Source organism: Lithobates pipiens, unplaced genomic scaffold (genome assembly GCF_037356315.1).
Source record: "Lithobates pipiens isolate NorthernLeopardFrog02 unplaced genomic scaffold, aLitPip1_a1.2 Scaffold_16, whole genome shotgun sequence".
Lineage (NCBI taxonomy): Eukaryota > Metazoa > Chordata > Amphibia > Anura > Ranidae > Lithobates > Lithobates pipiens.
Genome location: NW_027507748.1, coordinates 602,059,639 through 602,084,997, shown reverse-complemented (window position 1 = coordinate 602,084,997; position 25,359 = coordinate 602,059,639). Strand labels below are relative to the sequence as shown.

At 47.9% G+C, this 25,359-nt stretch overlaps 1 protein-coding gene across 8 annotated transcripts in view; it reads right to left on the bottom strand.

Moving 5' to 3' along the window:
• Nucleotides 1–25,359, bottom strand: part of PARP4 (poly(ADP-ribose) polymerase family member 4) — a 716,724-nt gene that overhangs the window by 411,252 nt on the left and 280,113 nt on the right. For all 8 annotated transcript variants that reach the window (XM_077483981.1, XM_077483982.1, XM_077483983.1 and 5 more), the window contains exon 20: nucleotides 22,705–22,786. In XM_077483981.1, the coding sequence (XP_077340107.1) occupies nucleotides 22,705–22,786 (82 nt within the window). The remainder of the gene's footprint in view (nucleotides 1–22,704; nucleotides 22,787–25,359) is intronic.

Genomic DNA, 25,359 nt, shown 5'->3' with positions numbered 1-25,359 from the left:
CGCTCAGGACTCCAGAGCCCGCACCCGCACCTGAAGAGTATGGAGGGAGGCACGGTGGTCTCTGAGGGCATCTTCGGTGTCTCTCACCCGCCGCTCAACCTCCCCCATCCGCTCCCGGAACTTGTTCATATCGTGGCGCACCAACCCCACATCCGTCTGTAGGAGGTCAATTTTAGCCGTCAGGGCCGTTTTGCATCCCGAGATAGCCTGCATCAGCGCCTGAAATCTGTCCTCCTCCACGGTGGCCGGGTCCTGTGGCGGAGTCTGGGTCGCCATGTTGGTGCCAACAGGAGGAAGCTGCTGCTGCCTTGCGTGCTGTGGGGATAGCGCCGGGACAGAGGAATTCTTCCGTCTGGAGCTGTGCTTGCCTCCTCTCATGCCCAAAAGTCTAGTTCAGTACTGCCGGGACACAGATGGTGGCACAGGAAGGCAGTTCAGCATTGCTGGAGCACAGATGTTAGTACAGGGAGGCAGTTCAGTATTGCAGCGGCACAGACGATAGCACAGGGAGGCAGTTCAGTATTGCTGTGGCACAGATGATAGCACAGGGAGGCAGTTCAGTATTGCTGTGGCACAGATGATAGCACAGGGAGGCAGTTCAGTATGGCTGTGGCACAGATGTTAGCACAGGGAGGCAATTCAGTATTGCTGTGGCACAGATGATAGCACAGGGAGGCAGTTCAGTAATGCTGCGGCACAGACGACAGCTCAGGGAGGTAGTTCAGTACTGCTGTGGCACAGATGGTAGCACAGGGAGGCAGTTCAGTATTGCTATGACACAGACGACAGCACGGGGAGGCAGTTCAGTATTGCTGTAGCATAGATGATAGCACAGGGAGGCAGTTCAGTGTTGCTGTGCACAGATAATGACACAAGAAAGACAGCCCAGCACTGCTGGGGCACAGGCGGTGGTAAAGGGAGGGCAGCCCAACACTACTGGGGCACAGGGGGTGATACAGGGGAGGCAGCCCAGCGTGGTGTGGTTGGGGGAGAGATAATGGTCAGGGGAGAGCAAGATTGCCCAGCCAAGGCACAGTACCTGACTTGGAGGCTGATCCTGGCACAGTAGGCCGCAAGATGTCGGCGGGCCTCGGGCACCCAGAATCGGCCGCTACAGATCCTCCGATGGCCTATGGGGGCCCCACACAGCTCATCACACTCCTAGGGACAGCCGCCACTGAGATGCCCGAATTCGCCGCCTCCCGGGCCACGGATCGCGGCACTCGAGCCCGCGGATTTCGGAGGCTCTGTAGGCCTCAAAATGGCGGCGGGTCCCCGCTGCGTGGAGATGCTCCCGTCTGGCCGATTTGAGTAATTCCTGCTGGGGCTGGTGGAGAAGATGTCAGACTGCTGGTGTGGAGAGTTTAAAGGCTCTCCGGGCAGGCGGCGAAGCAGGATGGCGATAGATTGTAACAGGATCGGCGGAGCTCCGCAGCAACACGTCTTTCCCCCTCTACATTCGGACATGCCCCCCAGGCAAGAACTTTATAAGATCGTGGAAAGGACTACAGCTCTAGAAGAAAGGGTAAGCACAGTGGAGGATGATCTGTACCCATTGAGGCGATAAATAAGGGGTTAAAGGAACAAATGGACATACAGGCGGCTAAACTTGATGAAATGGGGACTAGGAGTCGCAGAAGCAATGTGAAAGTGATAGGCCTCCCAGAGCAAAGCGAGGGCCCCAACCCCATAGTATTCCTGGAGGGGTGGTTTAGGGAAATTTTTGGGCCCACCATTTTTACACCATTATTTGGAATTGAAAGAGTCCCCTTTAAAACCCACCTGATGGGCGATTATCCTAGACCGATACTTCTGAAATTTCTTAATTATAACGACAAGGTGGCCCTGTTACAGAAGGATAATGGGGTTAGAGATGGGATGGAAGACATTAAGTATAATGGGGTTAAGATCTCATTTTATCCTGACTTTTCCCCAGACCTCCAAAAACACAGAGCTAAATTCATGCCGATCAAACGCAGTCTGATGAAATATAAGGTGGTATATGCATTATTGTACCCGGCCCGTTTGCGGGTAACAACGCTAGGTGGAACTGTATTCTTCAATTCTCCGGCCGATGCGGTGCATTGGCTGGAGGAAAATAAGAAGGACTTACAATCTTGAAGGACCTGGTTCTGCTGTTTTGGCTTGACTTGATTTGATTTTGATTTGATTATGTATTGAGAGGAGGGGGGAGGGGGCAAAGGGGTGGAGAGTTTTTTATTTTTTCCCTTTTTTTCTCCCTATTTGATCAGTGCTCCCTTTTGTTTTGTTTTGTTTCTCTAACCTCCCCCCCCCCTTTTTCCCCAAATTTTTTTTAATATTGTTTTCACCCCTTTTTTTTTTACTTTATATACTGTATTTATCGGCGTATAACACGCACTTTTTTCCCCTTAAAATCAGGGGAAAATCGCGGGTGCGCGTTATATGCCGATCCCCCGTCGTTTCAAAGCTCTCGGCTATTTTCGGCCGTTCTCGGCTATTTTCGGCCGCACTCGCCCATTCTTGGCGGCTTTTTCAGCTATTTTCGGCCATTCTCGGTGGCTCTTTTCGGCCGTTCTACCTGAGAATGGCTGAAAATAGCTGAAAGCCGCCGAGATACAAAAGACATCCGCTCTGTATCTCGGCCGTGCCATTTTTAAATGGCAAAGACACTGACAAGGCTGCAAATGATTGACAAGGCTGCAAACCACTGACAAGGCTGCAATGAAAGGCTCCAAATGACTGACAAGGCTGCATTGGAAGGCTGCAAACGACTGACAAGGCTGCATTGGAAGGCTCCAAATGACTGACAAGGCTGCATTGGAAGGCTGCAAATGACTGACAAGGCTGCATTGGAAGGCTGCAAATGACTGACAAGGCTGCATTGGAAGGCTGCAAATGACTGACAAGGCTGCATTGGAAGGCTGCAAATGACTGACAAGGCTGCATTGGAAGGCTGCAAATGACTGACAAGGCTGCATTGGAAGGCTACAAATGAATTACAAGGCTGCATTGGAAGGCTGCAAATGACTGACAAGGCTGCATTGGAAGGCTGCAAATGACTGACAAGGCTGCATTGGAAGGCTGCAAATGACTGACAAGGCTGCATTGGAAGGCTGCAAATGACTGACAAGGCTGCATTGGAAGGCTGCAAATGACTGACAAGGCTTCATTGGAAGGCTGAAAATGACTGACAAGGCTGCAAATGACACTGATAAGCCTGCATTAATGGGTATTTAAATGTAAGTTTTTTTCCTTAAACTTCCCTCCTAAAAGTTTTTTTCTTTTAAATTCTCTGCTAAACTTGGGGTGCGTGTTATGCACCAATAAATACGGTACATATATAAGTGCACTCAAGATATATAGGTTCCTGGAGGGAGCAAGGAGAGAGGCCTTTGGATCCTTCTCTTCTTCCTTCCTCATCCTTGTTATAACAGTTTTTGATTGTTACTTGATTGGTATGTGAGGTGGAGAAGGAATGGGAATGTCACGGGTAAACCCCTTATGGAAAGCCCAGCTGGACAGGGGTGGGGAGACATGGGGGGGTGGGAAGGTGGGCGGAGTGGATGGTAAGGGCAGGGTGGGAAGGGTAGGGGATAAAGGATACACACCACAAATACTAATACTAACATTAACACAATTCAAGATAAAAAAACAAAGGAGGATGGGTTATGAGGAAGAGGCACCTAAGGTGTAGGGGAGAAATTGGGCTACTGGACGGATCAGGTTACTGCCTACTCAACTCATTTGTTTTTCTTCTGTTCCAGTTTTACATTACTTTTATACGTCTCCATGCAAGGCAAGACAATACTTCTGTTTTTCAAGTTCTTACCTCACTCTCTCTAGAATTGACATGGCCTTAATTAATAGAGAAGCATCAGTACTGGTAAGGAACATATAATATGGTCCAAGAGGGGTCTCCAACCACTCTCCACTCCGCTGACCATAAATGCGGGGGGTAAAGTCCATCCAAGAGAATGGAAAATTAATCCACGCTAGGTGGAACTGATCGGCAGCTCTGGAGAAGTGGTGGACAAACTAAATTAATTAATTCAAATAAATACAGGCACGGCATCTGTTGGAGTGGTCTGTGACTCCTTGAAGGCCTAGTTTCCAACAGGCGCCAAGAGTCAAGGGGAAATCTAGAGAGTGGGAAAGGGAAATTAGAAATGAGGTGATGCTTGCAGAGAGGCGGTATGTAGAAGACCCAATCCCAGAAAGACAGAGGGAATGGCTAGATAAACAACAAGCTTATAAAATGACCATTATGAGAAAGACAGAGAACAGACGAATATTCCAGAGACAGTGCCAATTTGGGGAAGGAGAGAAAGTCGGCCATATGGTGTCCCTACTGATCAGTTCTAATACACACCACCCCCCCCCCCCCGCTGTCTCGGCGGTCAGAACTCCAAGTGGGGCAATCACCACCGACGCAGCAGAGATAATGCATACATTTAGAGAATTTTACAGCTCCCTCTACACTTCCAATAGGGGAGATGGGAAGGAAGATATGGACAAACTTTTTCAAACACTGAAAAAGTTTTTACTTTTTTACATTATTTCACTTTGGGAGCGCAGCACTATTGTTTTTCTTCACTTATTTAACTTACATGAGTGTGTGTCTCATGGAAGTGTTTGCAGCATCCAGCTAATAAGATAAATCATCACTTCCTATTCCATATACAGCACAGGAGCCTCAATTAAACACTTAAAGGAAGAAATGGACAATTTCCTCCAGGGAATATCAATCTTGATTTTAACAAAAAAAGGAGAAAATGGAGATGGATCCCCCAGTGGCCTCGGAGGAAGTGCGCACGAGCAGTAGCCTGGATGCCCAATCAAAAGTCCTGACCCTGATGGGCTTCCTATAGAAATTTACAAACGATATTGAGAGTTATTGCTTCCGGAGCTACTAAAAACATTGGGATGGGCATTATCCACTGGGAGACTGCCCACCTCAATGTCGGAAGCTACCATCGTTGTAATCCATAAGGAGGGGAAGGACCAACTGGAAGCCTCCTCTTATTGTCCCATCTCACTACTATGCACGGATGTAAAAATCCTGGCTAGAGTACTAGCAACCCATCTAAACAGATATATCCAAGATCTTATACACCCGTACCAGTCAGGGTTTATCCCTAATAAGTCAACGGGTGTCAATATTACGAGAGTCCTTTTAAACATGCAGATACCAACAGATAACTGAGGCTCCAAGGCCATTATGCAGCCAAGGCTTTCGACAGCCTGGAATGGGGTTACCTATGGAGAGTGCTTGAGAGATTTGGCTTTGACCCCTCCTTCATCAGATGGGTGAAAAATAGGATTTTTTGTACTCAGCGTAAAATCCTTTTCTCTGTAATTCACCGACCGACACAGATCCTCTCTGTAACTAAATGGGTTGTATAGCCTGCCATTAGTAGAAACTAGGCAAAATTGTTACACAATACACAGAACTTTAATCCCACCCCAGGGGGGCGGGCCCCATGCTATCAACCCTTCCCACTGCTCCTAGCAGCTTCAGTACGTCAACAAGCAGTATAACGTAGAAAAAAAGGAGGGGTGGGTGCTGTGTCGGTCGGTAAATTACAGAGAAAAGGATTTTATGGTGAGTACAAAAAATCCTATTTTCTCTTATATTCACCGACCGACACAGCTCCTTTCTAACTAAATGGGACGTCCCCAAGCAGTGCCAAACGAGGGGTGGGAAAAACAGCATAAAAACTTCATCCACCATGGCAAGTGGGAACTAGGGAAACTAAACCCACACAAAAAAACAGCAGTGTGTGGAGGAACACCACTATATAACCGGGTATCCTCAACAGGAGTGATCCCCAAGACCGCAACATTGCAGAAGTAATGCAACAGTGCATTAACCAAAAATGTACTGCGTTTTTATCGAAAAACCAGGAAAAATTCAATTGCAACTACACGGCCGCCTGCAAAACTTTGCGGCCAAAACAGGCATCAGCCGATGCACTGACGTCTACCTTGTAGAACTTGGTAAACGTATGGACAGACGACCAGGTTGCCGCCTTACACACCTGCGCGGCAGACGCTTGGTGTCGGAAGGCCCAAGACGTTCCGATTGCTCTTGTAGAGTGGGCCGTGACTGGAAAGGAAGGCACCTGCCCCTTCAAGGCGTAGGCTTGGACTACAATCTGTCTGATCCACCTGGAAATGGTGGCCGACGAGACCGCCATGCCCTTCTTAGGAACAGCCACGGAAACAAACAGTGAGTGACTTCCGAAGACAAGTACACCTTCAGAGCCCTAACCACATCTAGAGTGTGAAGGGCCACCTCCTTGGGGTGCTTCAGCTTAGGACACAATGATGGCAATACAATGTCCTCATTGATATGAAAGGCCGAAACCACCTTTGGTAGAAAGGATGGTTGCGGACCCAACACCACCTTATTCCTGTGGATGACCATATAAGGCGACTTGCAGGACAAGGCCGCCAGTTCTGAAACCCTCCTGGCCGATGTGATGGCCACTAGAAAGACCACCTTCTGTGAAAGGGTCAGCAGAGAAATCTCCCTGATGTTCCAAAATGGCGGCTTCTGAAGCGCCGACAACACCAGGTTCAAATTCCACGGAGGTAACAGAGGACGTACCGGAGGCACTACATGTCGCACCCCCTGCACAATGGTACTCACTAATGAGTGAGACGCCAGGGGTCTTTGAAAAAAGACAGCCAGAGCTGAAATCTGCCCCTTGATGGTGCTCAACGCCAACCTCTGGTCTACACCTTGCTGAAGAAACAGCAGGATCCTGGATATAGAGAAGGAGCGCGGATGCCACCCTTTCTCCTCACACATGGAGATGTAGGCCTTCCAAGTACGATGGTATATCTTCCTGGAAGAAGATATCCGCGCCCTCAGCATAGTTGGAATCGCCGAGTCCGACAGACCCCTGTTCCTCAATACCTGGCTTTCAATAGCCAGGCCGTTAAAGCCAGCGATGGTAAAGCAGGGTGAAGGATTGGACCTTGAGATAGGAGGTCCTCTCTCAACAGCAGTCGCCAGGGAGCGTCTGCCACCAGGCGCACCAGGTCTGCGTACTGCGCTGAGGCCAATCTGGGGCAATCAGGATTACTGGAATCCCCTCAGCTTCCACTCTGCGAAGCAGGCGTGGCAACAGTTTCAGCGAAGGAGAAGGCGTAGATCAGCTGGTACTGATCCCAAGGAGCCACCAGCGCATCTGACGCATCTGCCCACGGATCTCTTGTCCTGGACATGAATCTCGGCACCTTCCGATTGAGGCGGGAGGCCAATAGATCCACATCTGGTGCGCCCCATTTCAGGCACAGCCGCCTGAATATCTCCGGATGCAATGCCCATTCTCCTGGATCCAGCATCTGACGACTCAGATAGTCCGCCTGCCAATTTTTCACCCCTGGGATGTAAATGGCCGACAGGGCCGGAACGTGTCGCTCTGCCCACCGAAGTATGCGAGCAACCTCCCGAGCAGCAGCTGAACTTCTTGTTCCCCCTTGGTGATTTATGTACGCCACCGCCGTGGCGTTGCCTGACTGTATCCTGGTCAGCCGCCCTCGAAGACACACCGACCATGTGTGGAGGCACAGCCTGATCGCTCTCAATTTGAGCAGATTGATCGGCAACTTGGGTTCTTCCGTCAACCAGAGGCCCTGAGCTGACTGAATCCCCATCACTCCACCCCAGCCGGACAGAATGGCGTCCGTGGTGACCACTGTCCATTTCAGAGGAAGGAACGATTTTCCGTCCGAAATCACCGGGGACCTCAACCACCAGATCAGGGAGTCCCTGGCTCACCTGGATCTGCCGATCCAGGGACAACAGAGATTTGTCCTATTTTGTCAAGATCTCCTTCTGCAGGACTCTGGTGTGGAACTGGGCATAAGGTACTGCCTCGAAGGCAGCCACCATGAGCCCCAGCACCTGCATGCAAAAGTGGAGTGATGACCACTTGCGGTTCAACAGTAGTTTGACCGCAGATCTGAGAGTCAGCAATTTGTATGAGGGGAGAAAAACCCTCACTTCCCTGGAGTCCAACAGTAACCCCAGGTACTCCAAATGCTGAGTCGGTACCACCACTGACTTCTTTAGGTTCAACAGCCACCCAAAGGCTTGCAGGGTCTGCAAGGTAATCGCCACATCCTCCTCTAACTCTGAGGTGGAAGAAGCTCTCAGGAAGAGATTGTCTAGGTAACCCACGATCGCGATCCCACGTTATCTCAACAACGCCAACACTGGAGCCAGTACTTTGATAAAGACTCGGGGGGCTGATGCCAGGCCAAAGGGAAGAGCCACAAACTGGTAATGGGCTTCCCTGACTGTCAAACGCAGAAACTTTTGATTTCGAAGGCATATGGGTACGTGCAAGTAGGCATCCTGAATGTCCAAAGATGCCAGGAAGTCCCCTTGATGGAGTGCAGCGACTACTGTGTGAGCTGATTCCATTCTGAACCTCTGCACTTTTACAAAGTGATTGAGGGCTTTCAAGTCCAAGATTGGACATCCCCCTTCCTTCTTGGAAACCACAAACAGATTGGAAGTGTTCCGATTCCGGAACTTGTACAATCACCCCCTGATTCAACAAGTCCCTCACTGCCCCTAACAGGGCCTCCCGGCGAACCGGGGACACGGGTATGCTGGAGGGGAAGAATCCGTTTGGCGGCCAAGAAAGAAACTATCTTGTAACCTGTGGAAATCAGGTCGCAGACCCATTGGTCGGATAACCGGGAGGTCCAATGGGCTGCAAACTCCCGAAGGCGACCCCCCACCTGAGATGTGGGTGGGAGCAGACCTTCATGTGGTAGCACTTTTGTTCGCAGGCTTGTTAGGCTTGTGGTTCCAGGGACACTTCTAACCGTCCGTGAGCATCCTGTCGGGCTGGGGTCGTTTTGCCGAAGCACCCGGCGGACAAAAAAGCCGCTTGTGAGCGGAAAAGGAGGGCCCATGCCTGCAGTGTGGCTCCTTAGCCTTCCTGGCCTGTGGGAGTAGTGTACGCTTACCACCCATGGCATTTTTAATAATGTCACCCAATGAGGCTCCAAAGAGCCGGTCGCCAAGGAAGGGAAGATCTGTCAGGGCTTTCTTGGATGCCTGGTCAGCGGACAATCATTTCAGCCAAATAAGGCGCCTCAGCACCACAGCTGACACTGATGGCACAGCTGTGATAAGTGCTCCAACAAGCGCCTTGTCATGCCTGGACCCAGACGGGGAATTATCCTCACTGTCCGAACGGTCCTGGTCAGCCACGTCTGATAGGTCACAGCAGGGGTCTCCAGCCGCAGCAGGGCCCGAGTCTGCATCAGAGCTTTCCCCAGAGGACGGGGGGGGGGGGCAGGGGCCTCTTACGTGCACCTTTCCTGCTACGTGCCGCCTCTATCTTAGCAACATAGGAGTCCAGGAACGCCATCAGGGTGACCATGCGCCAGCACTAACCGCAGGTGACCCGGTTGCTATAGCCTGGATTTCAGGGGAAGAAACACCAGTTTCTGAAGCCATGCTGACCCTATCCTGTCTGCCACCTGCAAGGGGACTTAAGACAGTGAAGGTCCCACCCTCCTGCTGCCGCCGCGTGGAGGGGGTGCTTAGCGCTAGACTCACCACCCTGGGATGTTCTGTGAATGCCAACAACAATGCCTGTAGTCCCTAGGAGGTTCCAATATGCAGAGAGGAGAAAAAACTGTGTCAGCAGCAGCAGCTCTAACAGCGGTGCAACAGTCTGCAGAACAGCTTCAGCGTTACACACAAAGCCATCCAGTGTCCCTCACACACATGGAATACAGGAAGTGACAAGAGAAAGCACCTTGCAATCTGTCACAAGAGGCCAGCGGTGAAGAAAGCATTTTGGCTTTCACAAAATGGCTGGCAATGTAATCCATAGGAATCCCAGGGAAAATGTCTGCTGAAGCTCCCCAGGGCAATCTATAGCTTTCCCAAATCTAAGATGGCCGCTAGAAGGGCGAGGTGAAAAGAGCAAAAAATAAAAACCAACTGACTGCTGACACACAGACATCCTCCACAAAAACTGCCTTTTTTGGACCCCCAGACCTGGACCAGGACTGAACAGTAACTGCACAGAGCCCCACAGGTGAGAAACAGAGACCCACACACACACACCGCCCACAACACATGCAGACACCCCCCTTAGAGGGGGGAAGGAGGGGTGATAGGGACTTGGGAGAGAAGATAAGGAGGTGAGGTGGTCCCCGAATCGAACCCCCAGGGAATGCCCAGCTGCTCCCCCCACCAAAGCAGGGAGAGCCGTTATTACCAGTCCTGAAGAGCTGGGAGACATTCCGTGGTAGCCAACTCCTGCGCAGTTACAGGGAAGGTTACTGGCCCGGTATACTGTGATCCAGACATCAGTAGCCTGGTCATATGTATACCCCGGAGCATTGAAGCTCACAGACCACCTCTGGAGCATGAGGTCTGTCGTGGCCTGCCAAGCCGTAGCTGCGGCCTGCTCACGCTCGATGGCCGGACTGGGGGGACTACAAGGATTTCATTAACCAGCCTGTCACCCAGCCGGGAGTTGATAGAAGATCTCAGGATCTCTCATCTTGCGCAAAAAGCAGCAAACCTGCAGCAAAAACATGGACCTAGGTCATTCTCCTTACTAGGCAAAATAAAAACTGAAGCTGCTAGGAGCAGTGGGAAGGGTTGGGGGGCGGGATTAAAGTTCTGTGTATTGTGTAACAATTTTGCCTAGTTTCTCCTAATGGCAGGCTATACACTCCATTTAGTTACAGAGAGGAGCTTTTTGTTTTTTTTGTTTTGTGAAAAGCCTGTGGCATGCAAAACTTCCACCCGGTGCCAAAAAAAGTGCACACACATCAAGAGTGAACACAAAAATGTGCAACGGGTGTCTGCTGTCCTCCACAAGGAAGGACCTTACCCTGATCCCCCAGGGCGTTAGGCTCTAGACGGGGACTGAGGTACCAATACATGGCCCATCCAGCCGAAGCCGAACGACCGCCTTTCTCCGGAAGGTCTGCCGAAACAGACCCAACCAGGTACTAGGGTAGGGGCACCCCCGAAGGGAGACCCCCCAAAGAGAGGGCGAACCAAGCCAGAAGGCCCATGTCCACCCTCCCACACAACTTTCAGGGTAGCCCGAGGACCGACACCCTACTCGTCAAACGTGCAGTGACAACATAAAACGTAACACACAAATAAAATAAATAAAGTGGGGAAGGGATAGTGAAGAGGGAGAGTGAAAAGTTGGCCATTGTGAATACAATGACCAGGCCCTCCAGTCAGGAATCAAAAATTCCTCTGGTCCTAGCCAAAAGGCCCAGCCCTAGAGGCAGGTGTGAAAAAGCATGTATACAGTGAAGTGACCACGGTGCCAGACTTCAAAGTGATTAAATCACAGTGAGAGTAAGGCACCCCTGAACTGCCACTTCAGGGGCACATCACCATAGGCTTTTCAACAGAAGCATCCCCGACACCCCAGCCCAGACCACAGCAGCCCCCACCCCAGCCAGAAAGGCATGGAGATCCAGGAGCTTAGTGAGAGCCCTTTGCCATCAAGCCTCACCCTCGCTCCCATCACTCCTACCTAATTACATTCGGGAAGTACTGGCCGTCCCCCCGGTGGGAGAAAGGGGAACAAACGTTCCCTCCCAAAAAACTGACCGGAGCTAAAGCTGCCCCAATTCAGGCCAGAAGGCCAGGGTCCCCTCCCCTGGTGCTGACCAGTGGTTCTCCATCCTCATCAGAAGGCTTCCCTTTCAGGCTACGAACCACTCTGGGTCACCTTCACACCAGCAGGTTTTGCATAGCAACCGCCACCCCTGCTCCACCTCACCATAGAACAGGGACGGAAGCAAGCGCCACCTCCTGGTAACTGATAAGAACAGATACTACACTTGATCTTAGCAGAGAGGAGCTGTGAATATAAGAGAAATACTTTATACTGAACCATGTGCAAAAATAAAGCTTAACAATGAATATTCCAACCTCTTCCAGTTGCAAAGAGGGACGAGACAGGGCTGTCCCCTGTCCCCCTTACTATTCGCTCTTGCAATGGAACCACTAGCCATAATGACTAGATCGATGCCAGGTATACAGGGATTTCGGAGGCAGACAAAAGAAGATAGGATAGCATTGTTCGCAGATGATGTCCTGTTTTTTCTTGGAGCTACACAAACTTCATTAAAGGCAGTGATAGAAATGGTTGGAGAGTTCGGATGATTTTCAGGTCTGGTTATCAACTGGGATAAATCCGCCTTGTTGCCGGTCTGGAACCCCCAACCTAAAAATGTTTGAAAAACTAAAATATCTGGGCATCTGGATTGCAAGTGACATAAAATCATATCTCAATAACAACCTAGCCCCACTATTACTCAAACTAAAACAAAAAGAAGACATTTGGTGTCGAATTCCTCTATCGGTAGCAGGACGTTGCAACTTAATAAAGATGATATAGTTACCTCAAATACTATATCTCTTTCATAACTCTCCAATCTGGATAGGCCAAAAGTGGTTTAAAAGAATAGAATCTATTTTTAGGGATCTGATTTGGAAAAAGAGACAATCTAGAATTAGTTTATAAACTATGCAGCTACCGACCAGAGAAGGGGGCATGGCGGTCCCACACCCAAGGTCATACTTCCTTGCATCTCAGCTTCAACATCTGGGGGGATGTGGAGCTTTTGATGGAGGGAACTCCAGTGGCAGGATGATGATAATGGGGGCCCCACACAACACATTAATGGAGGCCTTAGAGGCAGATAAATTTACATATAGATGCCTGATGATAAAACTAATCGCCAAAGTAAGGCAGGTAACTAAGACATTGCTGGGATACAGAGGGATATCAGATGATGCCCCTCTGTGGAACAATAGAAATTTAGTGGAAAGAAGGGATATAGAGAGATCTGGGGAATGGAAGAGGCGGGGCATCAATCGACTAAGCCAATTATATGAGGGTAATGTTATGAAAACATTCCTAGACTTAAAACAGGAATTTAATATACCATACAACACATTTTACAAATAGCTTCAAATGAGACATGCTATCCAGGCGCAATTTATGTCGCAGACAACTGAATGGACCCAGATCCCCATTCTAGGAAAAATAATTAACTCCGATACATATAAAGGACTAATCTCTGAGATATATACCATACTGGAAGCTAGAACAATAAATAGAGCAGGACCTTCCAAAAGCAGAGAAGGATGGGAGAGTGATGTTGGGGTAATGACTAGACATGTGCAGAGTAAAATATTTCGTTTCCGAATTTCGTTTTCGTCTGAAAACTTAATTTATTTAGTTACTCCCGAAATTCGTTTTTATTTATTTAGTTTTTCGTTCAAAAATTGCATTCGTCCGAAAATCCACATGAATTACGGTCGAATTTGTCTTTAAGGCTTATGGTGTCTGCCGAATGTATAAAGAAGATTCGACGGAGCTAGTATATAGCATACTTTAGAACCCCTGTTAAAGTCTATGGGACTCCAACATTCAAAATCTAAAGTGCTAATTTTAAAGACTAATTTGCAAGTTACTGTCCTAAAAAGTGTTTGGGGACCCGGGTCCTGCCCCAGGGAACATGTATCAATGCAAAAAAAAAAGTTTTAAAAACGGCCATTTTTTCAGGAGCAGTGATTTTAATAATGATTAAAGTGAAACAATAAAAGTGTAATATTCCTTTACATTTCGTAGGGGGGGGGGGGGGGGGTTGTCTATAGTATGCCTGTGAAGGGGCTCATGTTTCTGGTGCTTAGAACTGTCCCTGCACAAAGTGTCATTTATGCAGGAAAAAAAGTCCCTTTATCCGAGCACGCAACCTGGCAGGCCGCAGGAAAAGAGGGGGGGGACGAGAGAGCGGCCCCCCTCCCTCCTGAACCATACCAGGCCACATGCCCTCAACATTGGGAGGATGCTTTGGGGGTCTGTGACCCCTCAAAGCACCTTGTCCCCATGTTGATGAGGACAAGGGCCTCATCCCCACAACCGTGGCCGGTGGTTGTGGAGGTCTGCGGGCGGGGGGCTTATCAGAATCTGGAAGCCCCATTTAACAAGGGGACCCCCAGATCCCGCCCTCCCCTGTTTGAAATGGTAAGGGGGTACAAAAGTACCCCTACCATTTCACAAAGAAAGTGTAAAAAATAGTTAAATAAGACAAACACACTTTTGAAAAATATCTTTATTAAAAATAAAAAATAAAAAATAAAAATTCCAGCGGTGGTAATCCACTCTTGCTATCCAGCGACGGACGGTCATCTCTCCAGCGATGGCTCATCTCATCCAGCGCAGCGAATACATCCTTCTTCTGTCTCTGCGGTGGAGACACTGCAAGGATTCCGGCGGGCTGACGTTTCTTATATACGGAGGGCGGGGCCACTCGTCACCTGACCCCGCCCCCCTCTGACGCAAGGGGAAACCCGGGGTTCCCCGTGATGTATGGGTGACCCGCCCCCTCTGATGTAACGGAAACCTGCCTGTGTTACATCAGAGGGGTGCGGGGTCACCCATACGTCACAGGGAACCCCGGGTTTCCCCTTGCGTCAGAGGGGGCGGGGTCAGGTGACAGGTGGCCCCGCCTTCCGTATATAAGAAACGTCAGGCCGCCGCAATCCCTGCAGTGTCTCCTCCATGGAGACAGAAGAAGGATGTATTCGCTGCGCTGGATGAGATGAGCCATCGCTGGAGAGATGACCGTCCGTCGCTGGATAGCAAGAGTGGATTACCACCGCTGGAATCTTTTTTTTATTTTTAATAAAGATATTTTTCAAAAGTGTGTTTGTCTTATTTAACTATTTTTTACACTTTCTTTGTGAAATGGTAGGAAGTACCCCCTTACCATTTCAAACGGGGGGGGCAGGATCTGGGGGTCCCCTTGTTAAAGGGGGCTTCCAGATTCTGATTAGCCCCCCGCCCGCAGACCTCCACAACCACCGGCCACGGTTGTGGGGATGAGGCCCTTGTCCTCAGCAACATGGGGACAAGGTGCTTTGAGGGGTCACAGACCCCCAAGGCATCCTCCCAATGTTGAGGGCATGTGGCCTGGTATGGTTCAGGAGGGAGGGGGGGCCGCTCTCTCGTCCCCCCCTCTTTTCCTGCGGCCTGCCAGGTTGCGTGCTCGGATAAAGGGTCTGGTATGGATTTTTAGGGGGACCCCCACGTCAATTTTTTTTTTAATTTGACGCGGGGTTCCCCTTAATATCCATACCAGACCTGAAGGGTCTGGTTATGGATATTTAGGGGGAACCCCACGTCAAATTTTTTCTTAAATTTGAGGCAGGGTTCCCCTTAATATCCATACCAGACCTGAAGGGCCTGGTAATTGAATTTGGGGGACCCCCACGCTTTTTTATTTATTTATTTATTTTTTTATCAATGACTTTCAATGAGTGGTCTCTGTATTACGGGAGCAGACAATTCATAATAGCTGCGAGTGATTTTAAAGGACTTTTTTTCCTGCATAAATGACACTTTGTGCAGGGACAGTTCTAAGCACCAGAAACATGAGCCCCTTCACAGGCATACTATAGACAACCCCCCCCCCCCCCTACGAAATTTAAAGGAATATTACACTTTTATTGTTTCACTTTAATCATTATTAAAATCACTGCTCCCGAAAAAACTGCAGTTTTTAAAACTTTTTTTTGCATTGATACATGTCCCCTGGGGCAGGACCCGGGTCCCCAAACACTTTTTAGGACAGTAACTTGCAGAATCTTTTCTCTCTGTCAAATCTTTTTTCTCTGTCGAATATTTTCTCTATATAATCTCGGACTAATAGAGGTAAGGTTAGGCACATTCGACCACAGGTTCTATAGACAGATTGTTATTGTGAGTCATGTCGAATCTCCTATTTTATATCGAACTGTTGTAACAATGAAAACAAAAATAAAGCATTTATTTATGTCGGATCTTTCGTTTTTCGGATTTTGTGCTTTCGTTATCGTTTGTCAAAACGAAAACGAAAATAGCTGAAATTCGGACAAAAATGCATTCGGACGAAAACGAATGCACATGTCTAGTAATGACCACAGAAGAAGAAAATTGGTCTCAATCTCCCCCTCTCTGTTCTTAATACATAGGGTATATCACACCTCTAAAAAAATGTTCAAACTTGGGTGGAGACAAAACGATCATTGCCCCAGGTGCAGGGCATCAGGGGACTTTATCCATATGGTATGGAAATGCCCGAAGCTATTCAGATATTGGGTAGAGATAGTAGATAGGATAAACAAAACTTTCAAGACTGTAATAGAACCGACGGCTAAGACCTGCCTACTGTAGGGCATGGAGTGGGGTAGAGCCTCAAAAGATACCACAGAAGTAGTCGTAAGATGCCTATTCCAGGCAAGAAAATTTATTTCACAAAAATGGCAGGCACGCAACCCCCCGACTTTGGAGAATTGGGTTGAGACCATTAACTCAACAATTGGGAATGAAAGAGTGACATATATTAGGCAGGGTAATTATAGGAAGTTTGAAGGAATGTGGCGACCCTGGTTGGACAAGATGGGGCACCCTCCATAGGGGGGGGGGAGTGGGGAGCGTATAGAGATTTTTGTCTTCCTCTTTTCCTTTTGTTGGTGTTTTTTTTCTTTTTTCTCTTTGTTTATCTCTTCTATCGTCCCTTATCTACAGAGTGAAATGATTCCATTCTAAACCTCTGTATTTTCACAAAGCAATTGAGGGCTTTTAGGTCCAAGATTGGACATACCCCTTCCTTGTTGGGGACTAAAAACAGATTGGAATAGAATCCCTGAAACATTTCCGTTTCTGGAACAGGCACTATCACCCCGCGGCTGAGCAGGTCCCTTGCTGCCCCAAACAGGGCCTCCCGGCGAGCCAGGAATAAGAGTATGCTGGAGGGGAAAAATCTGTTTGGTGGCCAAGAGAGGAACTCTATCTTGTAGCCCAATGAAATCAGTTCGCAGACCCATTGGTCGGACAGCCAAAAGGGCCACGAGCTGCAAACTCCCGAAGGCGACCCCCACCCAAGTGACGGGCAGGGGCAAACCTTCATGCGGTAGCACTTTTACTCGCTGACTTGCTAGGCTTGCGAGTCTAGGGATGCTTCTGTCCCTCAGGAGTCGCCCTGTCGGACTGGGAGCATTTTGCTGAAGTCCCAGGTGGATGAAAAAGCCTCTTTTGAGCGGAAAATGAGGGCCCTTGCCTGCGGCATGGCTCCTTACTCTTCCTTGTCTGTGGGAGCAAAGTGCCCCTCCCACCTGTGACATTCTTAATAATGTCATCCAGCGCAGCTCCAAATAGCCGCTCAACAAGGAAAAGTAAATCTGTCAAGGTTTCTTTTAGATGCCTGGTCCACAGACCAGCATTTCAGACAAATCAGGCGCCGCAGCACCACTGCTGAAACTGACGCTCTGGAGAGCAAGGGAAGCGTATCCAGGGCCGCGCCACAGACGTACTTAAGGCCGTGCACTAACTGGTCTGCTAGTTTCACACAGACAGGAGAGGCCTGCTGCTTCTCCAATTCACGGTGCAATAATTTTGCTCACTTAGTAAGTCTCTGCGACACCAATGCTGTGGCAGTACTGGTCGTATTGCTGACCTCACTACCGTAAACATGGATGGGCCACTGCCTCGGCCTTCCTGTCGGTAAGGTCCTTAAATGCAGGAGTCCCTTCTATTGAGATTGTGGTTACTTTATTTAACCTGGATACTGGGGGGTCCATGACCGGGGGAGCTGACCATTTTTTTTAAGAAGGCTTTCCTCAAAGGGGTAAAGCACCGCCATTCTTTTTGGGACCGAAAAAGTCCATTGCAGGCTTCCCCATTCCTTGTATAGGAACTTATCAAAATAAGTTTGATATGGAAACACCTTAGGTGTACGGGCTGGCTTACGGGACCCAAAAGGGACCGCTACCTCAGCAGAGGAACCTGCTGTAGCCTGTATTTTCAGGGTATCACGCACAGCTATGATAAGTGCTTCAACTAGCGCTTTGTCTTGAGCGGACCCAGACACGGAATCATCCTCACTGTCCGATCGGTCCTGGTCAGTGTCCTCTGACACATCAGAGCAGAGGCCGACAGTCACTGCGGGGCCTGAGTCTGAGACAGAACTCTCCCCGGAGGACGGGGGCAGGGGCCGTTTTTACCACCTTTGCACCTGCCAACGCCTCCACCCTGTCAACAAGCATTTCAAGGACCACCGACAAAGCATCCAAAGGCACTGTTTGCAGACAAGCCAGACACCAGTTTCTGATGCCATGTGGACCCTCCCTGTCTGCCACCCTTGGGGACTTAGGACAAGGTGCTCAACCCCACCCTCCTAGCTGCTGCACACTGAGGGGCCCCCACCGCAGGACTCACCACCCCAACCGAGCACTTTGCCATTCTGTTACAGGCGCCTGTGTCCAGTGTCAGCTCCCAGATGTCCAGAGCAAAAATGCGCTGTTCCGAGGTACCGGAACCAGTGCTGAGGAGAAAAACCGCGCTGAGGCTACACAAAAATGGCTGCCGGGAGCCCTGTATAGAGGAAAATCACAGTGAAAATGGCTGCTGACCATGCTTCTCACAGAGACTCACAGAAAATGGCCGACAAACAACTGTACACAGTGAATGTACACAGACAATGGCAGCAGACAGCGCTATGGCGGCAGCACATGCAGAGCCCACAGACACCAGTAGAGAGATCACAGTCAGCCAAGGGACACAGACAGCCAGTGCAGCCCCCAATCAAGGATCAGAGCCCCCCGGAGGATCCTGGCTCAGGTACACCCCAGTCATGCAGTATCCCCCACGGGGGGGGGAGTAGGGACAGGGAGAGAAGAAAGGGAGGAGAGGGACCCCCTAATCGACTTCCCAGGGAATGCCCAGCTGCTCAATCCTACCGAGGCAAGAAGAGCTGTATTTACCATCCGGATAAGCTGGAGGCATCTCATCACAGACCCACACCCGAGCAGTACGGGATGGCTGCGGGCCACAACACACTGTGACAAAGACATCTGTAGTCTGGTCATATGTGTGCCCCGCAGCATTGCGCTCACCAGGCACCCCTGGAGCCAGAGGGGCAAGTCGTGGCTGACCCAGCACATAGCTAGGGTCTGTACACGCTTGATAGCCAGGATGGGGAGAATACAAGGATCTATATTATCCAGCCTGTCACCCAGCCGGCTGTTGATAGAAGATCACAGGATCTTAAAATCTTGCGCAAAAGACAAAAAACTGAAAGAAAATAGCCAGGACCGATGGTCCCGGCAGGGAGCCTAAGTCCTTTCACGTTCACTAGGCAGGAAAAAAATTGAGCTGCAGGAAGCAGGCTGAGGGGTTATTAGCAAAAGCGGAACTTTACAGTTCGGTTGTGTTTCACATGTTTTACATGTTCTGCCTAGTCCTCTCCTGAAGGTGGCGTAATAACTCTACGGCCAAGATTACTGGAGCTGTGTCCGTCAATGAACGAAAGAGAAAAAAAAATAAAAGGCATGCCAGTGTGATGATGTATATTTAGATATGGAATTGTGGTCCTTGGATTCTTTGAAACAGCAAAAAAAAATAAAAAAATAGGAAGCCTGTGTTGCCATAAAAGCCTGATTGCTAAAAAAAAAAAAAAAAAAAAAACTCCATACTCTTTGCCTACTCTTTACAGCATCCTGACACAAAAGATTCATGCTCATGGATTAAAGACTTTTTGTCTAACACAAAAAGGCAAACATATACTGTACCAGAGATCAAAACAATATCAGATCCCTACTCCACAGTGGGTATAGAAAATAGTCACCACTTTAAAATAATCACATGTTGTTGCTTTAAAGCCTAAAATAAAGGCAGACACAATTTTGTTTTATCCAGTTGCAACTTATAACATCCAAGTGAAAGATATAACACCACCATGTCAGAAATAAATAAATAAAATCAAAAACAGAATTCACTGAGTTGGAAAAAGGATCACCCCTTGTGTCAGTATTTTGTTGCACCACCTTTTGCTTTAATTACAGCATTTAGTCTGTTGGGATATATCTCTACTAACGTCGCACATCTGGACTTTGTGATATTTGCCCACTCTTCCTTGCAGAACTGTTCAAGTTCAGTTAAAGTTGATGGTGACCATTTGTGGACTGCAGTCTTCATGTCATTCTACAGATGAGGTTTAAGTCTGGGCTCTGACTAAGCCATTCAAGGGCATACACCTTTTTCTCCTTAACCCCTACCTGACCAGCTGGCGCAGTTATACTGTGGCAGGTTGGCTCCCCTGGGCAAGCTGTTGTAGCTGTACGTTGGCTCTTTAAGACGCTATAGCAGGCACCCACGATCGCTCGTGACAGCAAGAATCAGGATCTGCACACAAATTCTGAGTCTGTAAGGGGAGAGGAGAGAGATTGTGTGTTCCTAACTAAGTAGGAACAACAATCTCTCTCCTCCTCTAGTCCACCACATTCCCACCACAGGTAGAATACACTGAGGGAATACAGTTAACCCCTTGATCGTCCCTTAGTGTTAACCCCTTTCCTGCCAGTGATATGCCAGTGATATTCATACAGTAATCAGTGGCTATTTTTAGCTCTGATCGCTGTATAAATGTCACTGGTCCAAAAAAAGTGTCAAAAGTGTCCAATCTGTCCATCGCAATGTTGCAGTCCTCATAAAAATCCCAGATCGCCGCCATTACTAGTAAAAAAATAAATAATAAAAATGCCATAAATCTATCCCCTATTTTGTAGACGCTATAACTTTTGTGCAAACTAATTAATATACGTGTATTGCAATTTTCTTTTTACCAAAAATATGTAGAATACATATCGGCCTAAACTGATGAAGACATTTGTTGTTGTTTTTTTTGTTTTTTTTGGGGATATTTATTACAGCAAAAAGTAGAAAATATTGTGTTTTTTTCCAAACTGTCTTTTTTTGTTTATAGCGCAAAAAATAAAAACCGCAGAGGTGATCAAATAACACCAAAAGGAAGCTCTATATGTGGGGAAAAAGGGACATACATTTTGTTTGGGTACAATATAGCATGACCGTGCAATTGTCAGTTAAAATGACGCAGTGCCGTATGGCAAAAAATGGTCAGAAAGGGGGTAAATCCTTCTGGGGCTGAAATGGTTAAACCACTGTGTTGTAATTTTGGCTGTATGCTTCAGGTCATTGTCATGTTGGAAGGTAAACCTTCTTTCCATTGACATCTCTCTGGCATTTGATCTCCTTAAAACCATTATGACTTTCATTGCATCTATTGTTCTTTTGAAAAAAGGTTGCATAAGAACGGGACTTAGGCATTTAGTGATCTATATAATTGCCCACAAGAACTCACAGAACTCAACACTATGTCCCTTTACAATGAAATTACAATGTTGTTTGTTCCATATACCTACTGATATACCTTATGTCATTGGCAACTGGGCAATGAACTGTTTTTTCTCTGTCCCTTATACACTAGCTAGTGTCCATGTTACAGCATATTATATTGCCTTTATTATCTAATAAAGAATTAAAAAAGAATAGAAGTAAATTGCACAGAGAAATATTCAGTGCTACTTACTTTCCTTGTGTTATATTCTTATAAAATGTTATGTTTAACCTATTGTAACAATTCAGAAAAAAAGAGTACTTAAATCAGGGGTGGATCCGGGGGGGGGGGCACGGGGCAATTTCCCCCTCCGAGAATGCGGCCAGTGGATGACAGCACGGGCAGTTCAGCGGGTGCCAGCGCGGCCGGTTCCGCGGGTGCCAACGAGGCCGGTTCCGCGGGTGCCAACGAGGCCGGTTCCGCGGGTGCCAGCGCGGCCGGTTCCGCGGGTGCCAGCGCGGCCGGTTCCGCGGGTGACTGCACTGAGTGCTGGTGAGTGGACGGGTGAGGAGAGGGCAGCTGGGCAGCTTAGAAGGGCTGCTGGCCAATCAAGAAGCCAGCGGGCAGGGGAGCAGGGAGATGACATCATCTCTCACTGCCCTGCATCTCTCCAGTTCCGCTCTCACTGTGCGGGAAGCTGTGTGCAGATTACAGATTACATCATCTCTCTGCTGCTTATCTTCACTCTGGGACACAACAAAAGACCACCTTAGCAGAAAGGTGACACAGTAGGTGACAATCCGCAATGTGTGGCAGTCTACCTGGCAAGTGGCAATCCGCAATGTGTGGCAGACTACGTGGCAAGTGGCAATCCGCAATGTGTGGCAGGCTACGTGACAAGTGGCAATCCGCAATGTGTGGCAGGTGACGTGGCAAGTGACAATCTGCAATGTGTGGCAGGCAACGTGGCAAGTAACAATCCGCAATGTGTGGCAGGCGACATGGCAAGTGACAATCTGCAATGTGTGGCAGGCTACGTGGCAAGTGACAATCAGCAATGTGTGGCAGGTGATGTGGCAAGTGACAATCCGCAATATGTGGCAGGCTACGTGGCAAGTGGCAATCCGCAATGTGTGGCAGGTGACGTGGCAAGTAACAATCCGCATTTGGTGACAAGTGACGTGGCAAGTGACAATCCGCATTTGGTGGCAGGTAACATGGCAAATGACACCCTCAGGGCTCCCACTGATTCTGCATGATGGTGAGTTGAACCATTTAATTTTATATTACAATGTAATAATAGAAATTATGCGCTTCAATCATCCTGACACCATAACAGCCATGGTGCCATAATGATTGAAGTGCCAATACCAGCCATTTTCCATATAAATTCCCCCCAAAAACATATTTTATAGCAGTGCCCCTCCCGAGACTAGACTCTGGATCCGCCCCTGACTTCAATGGGTCTACACATTGGTTTGTGAACATAAATGACAGTTATAGATCTTTCTTACTTACTTTTTTTTTTATGCTGTGTGTAAAAGAGCGTATAACTTCAATTTTTCGAGGCATCTCAATTGACATGTCAAGGCAAAAATTGCTGAACAAGAGAAGAAAAGTAAGTTAAAAAGTTGAATATAAGAAGTTGTAGCCTTAAAAGACTATAAGCAGCTTTTTCTTCTACCAAATGCATATTATGTTTTTTAAGACCTGACTTAGTAAATCCATTTTTTGGGAGTACAGAACATAGGAGCTTGAGTCTTTACTTTGGGTAATAGTTCCACGGATACTGGCAAATAATCTGCTGGAAGATCCTCTATACAAACCCTCCATAGTAACCTGTAAAATCCATGACTGCTTGACCGCTGCAGACATTTTCCAATACATTTTGACAGCCCAAACCACATCTAATGTGTGCAGGGCATTGTCTCCTGGGGACTGAGGCCTGGGAAAAATATGAAGGCAAAACAATATTCTGATTAAGATTAAAAATTTAAATAACCTTTTGGCAAAAAAACAGAGGAGGACAAAGTACCACTTAGTCATGATAGAGTACCAAAACAGCTCCTTGCAGGAAGAAGTCGCCAATTCCAAGACCCCTCTTGCCAAAGTAATTGCAATCACAAAATGACCTTCTGAGTCAAAAGAACTAATGAAATCTCAGGAGATGTCTCAAAATGTGGTTTCTGTAAAACAGACAAGACCAAATTCAGATCCCACAAAAACAAGGGTAACCTTTTGTCAGTATTTGGGTATGGGAAGCCCATAAGCAGGGGTACACACCTTGGATAAGGATATTCAGAAGGTGAACCCAGCACAGTTTCCAAAAATGTGGCACAAAAGGGAAAGTTCAATAATCAAAGTCAAATGTAGCAGAAGGTCAGGGCAGGCAGAAAAAGGATCAGAGTCAATAAACGTAGCAAAGATGAGTTAAGAAAAACACACGGCAAGGAACAGGTACACACTGTCGGTAGCTCTAAAACAACTGAATACTCTCTCTCTGGAATATCTCAAGTTTATAGTGATTAAACAGGAAATGACCTCTAGAGGGTGTGGTGGAAGTGATGCAATTGCAGTCTATAACAGGAAGCACTTTGGTGCTGACATCTTGATGTGAGGATGTCATCACACATGTGCTAAAGGCCTCACTGTACTCACATGGGGGTGATACAGGCCACTAACAAGAGTGCCAAGGACTGACATGCTGAGAGTGCAAGGACCCCTGTGGTTGGTACAGGCAGGTTGCAGGGTTTGACCGTGCCCCCCCCCCAAGATGTGACCTCCGGGAGCGCAAAAGGACAGGACAGCCAGAATGACATATACTGTATGAAAAGAGCGTACAAGTTCAATAGCATGCACATCAGAAGCAGGAACCCAGGAACGATCTTCAATACTGTAGCCTTTCTAGTGAATCAAGTATTCCAGATGACCCGTAATCTAGTATTGAAGATATCCTTCACCTCATATTCTTCCTCTCCATTTACAATAAAAGGATCAGTAGTAGATAGGGAGTGAGATGGACAAGGATCTGGGACAGCAGGTTTGAACAGAGAAGTATGAAAGACAGGACGACTCCTATAGGAATTAGGTAGTCTCAATTTCATTGCAGTGGGGCAAATGACATGTTCCATAGCAAAGGGTCCCACATATCTCGGTCCTAATTTTCAGCTAGGAGAACTATACTCGATCACTTGGTTGGTATTGTGGGGCAGGTTAACGGTGGGTGTCCGCATAGGCCTTATACCTAATCTGGGCGAGTTATGGTCTTCTTTAGTAGTGAAAAGCTCATCACAATTTCTTCCAAACGATCATTAGCAGCAGGTACAGTATCAGCAACTCGGGATCCAGGCAACATAGTGGGATGGTAGCCATAATTATCTTAGAATGGAGAGGAGTTAATGAAACACTGGCATTTATTATTATATGAAAATTCAGCTAAAGATAGATATGAATCCCAATCATCTTGAGGACAGGTTGTGTAACAATCGCAGGTATTCTAAGGTTTGGACAAGGCCAGAATTTCGATGTAAATTGAGATCCTCTGTCAGTAACAATGGATTTTGGTTAACCATGAAGACTAAACACTTCTTGTATGAATAAAGTGCTTGCACCAGCTTAAATGAAGGGGCGTTTATTCTTTCTTTTGACTGGCACACCAGGTAACTGGTATGAAGGATGTAGATTTCCGGATACCGAGCACCAACTGAGGCTCTGGAACACCATTGGGAACAGCCGCATTGGCAAGTCTAAAGCTTGAATCGTTTTGTTCCAAGCAGACAGGAAACTATTTTGCAACAGCCTAGAATGGAACTGGGCATAAGGAACCACTTCAAATGAAGCCACCATCTTTCCTAACAAGCTCATGTAAAGGCGAATGGAGGGATCTCCTTTTGACCTGACCATCTGCACCAGGTCTCTTATGGAATTGATCTTTGCCTGAGGCAAGAACACCTTTTTCTGGGCTGTGTCTATGATCAGACCCAAGTACTCCAGCCTTTTTAGAGGTAACTGGTTGTAGTGCACACGCTTTGCTCCAAATGAGCCACTGACTGGTCTATTAGCAATAGATCGTCTAGGTACGGCAAGACTGTTATGCCCTGTGCCCTTAACCTGGCTAGAGGTGGGGCCAGGACTTTTGTAAACACCCGGGATGCTGTAGCTAGCTCGAAGGGC